This window comes from Dendrobium catenatum, unplaced genomic scaffold, assembly GCF_001605985.2.
Source record: "Dendrobium catenatum unplaced genomic scaffold, ASM160598v2 fragScaff_scaffold_582, whole genome shotgun sequence".
Taxonomy (NCBI): domain Eukaryota; kingdom Viridiplantae; phylum Streptophyta; class Magnoliopsida; order Asparagales; family Orchidaceae; genus Dendrobium; species Dendrobium catenatum.
In genome coordinates this window covers 60,432-65,752 of record NW_021319044.1, presented here as the reverse complement: position 1 = coordinate 65,752, position 5,321 = coordinate 60,432, and the positions used below count along the sequence as shown (strand labels likewise).

The 5,321-nt window shown below is 41.9% G+C and overlaps 2 protein-coding genes across 3 annotated transcripts in view; both read right to left on the bottom strand.

Moving 5' to 3' along the window:
• LOC114579627 overlaps positions 1 to 1,791 on the bottom strand; it is a 5,084-nt gene extending 3,293 nt beyond the window's left edge. For both annotated transcript variants that reach the window (XM_028694847.1, XM_028694848.1), the window contains exon 1: positions 702 to 1,791. In XM_028694847.1, coding sequence (XP_028550680.1) covers positions 721 to 1,704 — 984 coding nt within the window. In that variant the 5' untranslated portion in view covers positions 1,705 to 1,791 and the 3' untranslated portion in view covers positions 702 to 720. The remainder of the gene's footprint in view (positions 1 to 701) is intronic.
• On the bottom strand, positions 1,722 to 3,569 carry LOC110097939 (U-box domain-containing protein 44-like). The gene is made up of 4 exons (XM_028694845.1): positions 2,661 to 3,569; positions 2,297 to 2,591; positions 1,855 to 2,204; positions 1,722 to 1,736 (listed from the first exon to the last, which is right to left on the bottom strand). Exons 1-4 carry the CDS (start codon positions 3,567 to 3,569, stop codon positions 1,722 to 1,724), a joined length of 1,569 nt encoding a protein of 522 aa, XP_028550678.1.
• Between the last annotated feature and the right edge of the window lie 1,752 nt (positions 3,570 to 5,321).

The window sequence follows — 5,321 nt, the reverse complement described above, 5'->3', positions numbered from 1 at the left end:
TATATATATATATATATATATATATGTGTGTGTGTGTGTGTGTGTGTGTTTTGGAGGACCCCTTGCAACTCCCCGGCAAACTCGACAAATGAAATTAAAGTCCAAGGCAACAATACAACTCAATTAATCGGCACAATCATATTCCACACAAAACTAACATCTTGGCCTCATAGAATGAACTCGCTATTTATCACATTAAAAAAAAAAACTCACTATAGAACTCGCTAACGGAAGCTCCTTTTGAATGATTTCATCTAACACTCTATCAATTGGATAGTTATTAGGTAATGAAATAGAAATATTTTTGAAATACGTGTTAACATAATATATTAAAAGATTCATGAAATTATTATTTGACAAGATTTACACTTGATTGTTAACAACCTAACACAACCATTCATTTTTTTTTATTCAGGACTTGAGACCTAGCAATGACAATATTGTTCAGATATTGATTAACATAGACTTGGTATTTAACTTTACTACTCAATAGCATTGAATCTCATCCAAAACGTATAAATAATAAAAGGTTAAAAGATGAGCTAAGAAAATTTGATTGACTCAAATCACATCAATTTTATATCTTTTAACAATAATCTAATCAAGATTCTTAAAAATTTTCCCACTCGATCTATATGTTTACGAGTAAGATCTAGTATCACGAAAAAAATAATAATAATAAATAAATAAAAGGATCTTACAATGGATCACTTGATGAATCTAGGATGGCCCGGGATACAAACCAATTTCTGCACGCACGGAAGCTGCCTTCACCTTGATCTCGTTTTCCTTGCTAATAAGGTATACCAGTACTTTGTCAAACTTCTCATCTAACCCATTTGCTTTGATTCTCGGATGTTTGCAGATCTTTTCGAGGAGTGTAAGGGCAGCTTCCTTGACAGACACTACTGGTCCCCTTTCCAGCACCTCAATAATGGCCGCTGCGCCTCCGCTCTCCACTATGGCATCCGCAGCAGCAGTGCAGTCACAATGAATACACACAGTGTTAAGCGTCATCAAAGCTGCTGCAGAGGATCCAGGTTCCATGGTTCTCACCATCTCTAGCAATGGCTTCACCGCTCCAATCTTGATGAGGCAAATGGAATGCTGAAGGGAGCTAGATAAATGTACAGGACAAAGAGGTCTTTTTCCCAATTGTGTCACATAGGGAATTCTCTGTCTCAAATGTAACAATGATGACGAGGAAATACTATTGCAACTTGCAAGGTGGGAAAGAGTAATGGCGGCTTGCTGCTTAGCAAGAGGGCTGGCGCCATTAGAGAGCATTTGAACAAGATGTGGAAGCAGCTTTCTGACTTGTTTATGAGGTGCAGAATTAGAGCAAACAACGTACCTTTGCAGTGCTGTAAGGGAATTTTCTAATAATCCATTGGAGTTAACAGCAAGGGAGAAGATGTCATTTATAGCTTTCAAAAAAGCTGATTTTTGGAGCATCTCATCTATGCTGTGGTCGCCAGTTGGAAGGTAGCCAATAATACCGGCTGCAGCAGATCTCTCCTCTTCGACACAACTATGGGTGAGTATAGCTATAAGGGAATTCACAAAAGAATCCTTAGCAGGGGAAGGGGGAAGAGAAATCTCGTCGTTAGGATCTGCACTTGCAACGTAGTAAATCAAATTCAGTACTTGCAATCTTACACCGTCGTTCTGATCTCGTTTAAGGGCAGAGAAGAGACGGCTCATTTCGCCATCATTGGATTTTATCCATTTCCGTGCTGAATCAAATGTCTGAACAATTAGTTGGAGCAGTTTCAGCAGTGAAATTTGAACTTGATAACCGGACGTTTCAATCTGCAAAATTAAGTTTTTGATAGTGTTGCTAGTGTAGAGAACCTGCAATCTTGGCTTGTTCTGGTGATCCGTAGGTGGGCTTGTCTGAACAAGTGAGACGAGAACCACCACTGCTTCCTGCTTCCAATGCTGCTCTGAAGCTTCGGTAATGAGGCTTAGCATAGCAGGAATGGCGAATTCGTTCGACAGGAAGCGGGACCTGAACTCACTGAAAGCAATGAGCTGCTTGATGCACTGTAAGGATGCCGATTTGCTCGAAGGCGAGCTGCAGCCAAGCAACTCGATTAGGCAAGTAATAAACTGGTCGTCTTCCAAGCTCCTAGCAGAAACTTCTGTTAATCTCATCCGAGCCAATTCATTTGCCATCGAAGCTCTCGTCTCCTCAGAGTTCCCTGCTTCTACAAACCAGCAGAAATGAATTCGCCTTCTTACTGGGCGGCGAAACATCCACAACGTGTTTTTTATGAGCTTTTAAGTGTCTCACCTCTGCAAAAGCGTTCGAGGAAGGGACTGAAGTATCCGCATCTAGCCATCATAATGGTGGATTGGATTCCAGAGAGGTTCTCTAGAACACTGCGCGCCATCTCCGCCATATCCGAAGTTGGATAGTTGAGCAGGGAGACCAAGATGGGAATGGAGTTCGGATCATTGCCAATCTTGTCCGCAATGACTTCTATCTTGGACAGCTCCAGCATGATCTCTAATGCATAAGGTTCTGGCTCAGCGCCGCGGAGAAGCTTCATAAGGCACCTAATCACCCCCGTCGTTCCCATCGTTTCCTGCACAAGTTCATCACTCTCGCTGTCGATTTCCAAAACAAAAGAACGAGTCAATGGAAAATTTATTACCTTATTCTCATCCGAAAAGCGTGCGATAAGGCGGAGGCAACTGAGCACCGCTCTGGTGTTTCCTGAACTCTTCTTGAGGAGCAATGCGAGCACAGGAATAAGCTTATATTCCTTCGCCTTAGCGATACAGCTAGGAATTACCTTCATAGCGTCGTTTAGGTCATCTAGGGCACGGTTCACCGATTCCAAATCCTCCGAGCGAAGCAAGGAAGCTTCATGCCTCAGCTTCTTAACAGCATTTCTCTGCTTCTTTTCCAAGATGTATTTTCGTAGCGCGGTGTTCGGAGTGAGCGTCTCCGTCGGAGAAAGCTCTTTGTCGCACTCGGGGCACCGGCAGTTCCCCAGCCTTAGATGCTCCTCTATGATCCTTCTCTCGAAGCTATGGCCGCAGGATACGGAGACGGGATCCGTTAGCATCTCGCCATCGAAAGATCGGAAGAAGGAACTGTGCGGGCTGGAGATCTCCTCATCAGTGCTTGCCCTAGAACTCGAAGAAGCTGTTGCAGAGCTGTCGAGCAACTGTACTAGTTGTGGGACCTGGTAAGCTTCAGCATCTGCTGCAAATTTGAACTCCGTGGTCTCGAGGCGGAGTGTGGCGGCCATGGCTTTGGCGGATTGGTTCAGTTCGGAGAGGCTGAGGAGGGTTTCGGAGTTGCAATCGCCGATGACTTTGCGAACCCTGTGGACTTCGGTGTCGAGCTCCTGCAAAATGTTTGCTATGAATCCATGATCGAGCTGGAAGGTCTGCTGCGATTCGAGCCGGAGGCGGAGGTCCTTGACATCGGAAATGAGTTGGGAGAATCGGCTAAGGTTCTCCGCCTCCAGCTTCAGGTTCTTGGCTGCGGCAGCTAAGTCCGAGAGGTCCTCAACCAATCTCGTGAGCGCTTCATCCCTGCCGCTGGCATCCATTCCTCTCTCTGGACGAGTGAGATGTGGGAGTGTCGGCAGTTTAAACGGGATGGAAGTAACGACGAAGAAGGGGAACCGTGTGGCTAATGACCTGTTTAGCTATACGGGTCCAATAGCAGAACCCGGACCCGACCCGGGTTAATCACGGGTCGGGTTGACCCGACCCGCCAACCCGAATTTTATTGGGAAAAAAATGTTAAGTAGAAAAATTTATGAAATTATCAATTATATGACTAATAAACAAAAAAAATAATGAAATAATAAATGAATACAAAAAATTATGTATCAAACAAAAACTCTAATTTCTATTTTCTATAATACAAGATACATTACAATTTTTAAATTTACAATTTACAAATACAAATTACAAATATTGAAATATACAATGATACTGATAGTATGATACTTGATACATTACAAATTTACAATTTATAATTTGCAAATACACAAAAAATAGTAAATCACAAGTCATAACCAGTGAACCAGAGTTGTTGTTGGTTGTTGCTCATTGGCCATTGCTCAAGCCGTCAAGCCTCAAGACTCAACTCTCAAGTAGTTAGCTTCTTTGAACTTTGAAATTTGAACTTTGAACCATCAAGATCAAGTATTAATGAACCTACAAGGCTGCAAGTCTGCAACAAAATTAAGTAAAATCTACAAGCTCAAGAGTCAAGTCAAGCCTCAAGGTCAACTGGTCAAGGATTTAATGAATCACCGCCTCACCGACTTAGGCTTTAGGGCCTTCGGCTCAGAATAAACCTAGTGAAAATTGAAGCATCATTTGTTAGTCTGCAACAATTTTAAAATTTTGCCCTCCAAGATTACAAATTGAGCATACAGATTTTATAAATTTAGTATCTATTCACTGAAATAGTATATGCTCAAATCAAAAAAATCTTATTTCCTCAATTTGTAAACTGGTTGCAAAACATTTTTATTTATGTATTGGCACTATTCTATATATTCGCAAGGTTCTTTATCATTGCCATATTATAATAATAAACTAACATCAACAGAATTTCAGAAGATAAGACCAAGTGAGCAACAGAGGCACAGAGCAATCCGAAAATGTTTTTTTGCAAGCTGCACTGCTGTAGGCTTGCATACTTGCAGACAAATATGCAAGCAGCAAGATGCACTGCTACCGGCCACAACAGGCTACAAGGATACAAGCCAATAATGAACAATCCAGCATAAGTACAGTACATAACCTGATAACCATCAAAGAGTAAAGACCTAAACAGGCCAACAATCCAACATAACCAATTAGCTATTTAACCATCAAGAATTCAGGATTCTAAGATTATTGCATCAAAGGCACCAACAGGAGTACAGGACAACATGGAAAATTTGCAACAATCCAACATAACCATTATCCATCAGGATTCACTATTAAATGTTAAAAAAAAAAAAACCCGTCCAGCACAACTGCACAAGGCACAACCATCAGGCATCAACATGGCAAAGGCCCCAGGTCCCCAACAAAAGCCACAACCAGAAATTGAATGTTAAAAAAAAAATCGTCCAGCACAAGTGCACAACCAGAATAAAATTTAACCAGACAGGAAACAAAAGCCACAACCAGAGTTCCAGAAGCAGGCTAGCAGCTGTTGCTGTGCTGCACAAAGCACAATGCACAACACTATCAAGTTTCAACAACCAGCCAGCAAGAACTAGAAACATACTTGTAAGAAGATAGGAAATAAAACCCCATAGGCAGAAACAGCTGCTGCAAAGCAGCTGTCCATTACA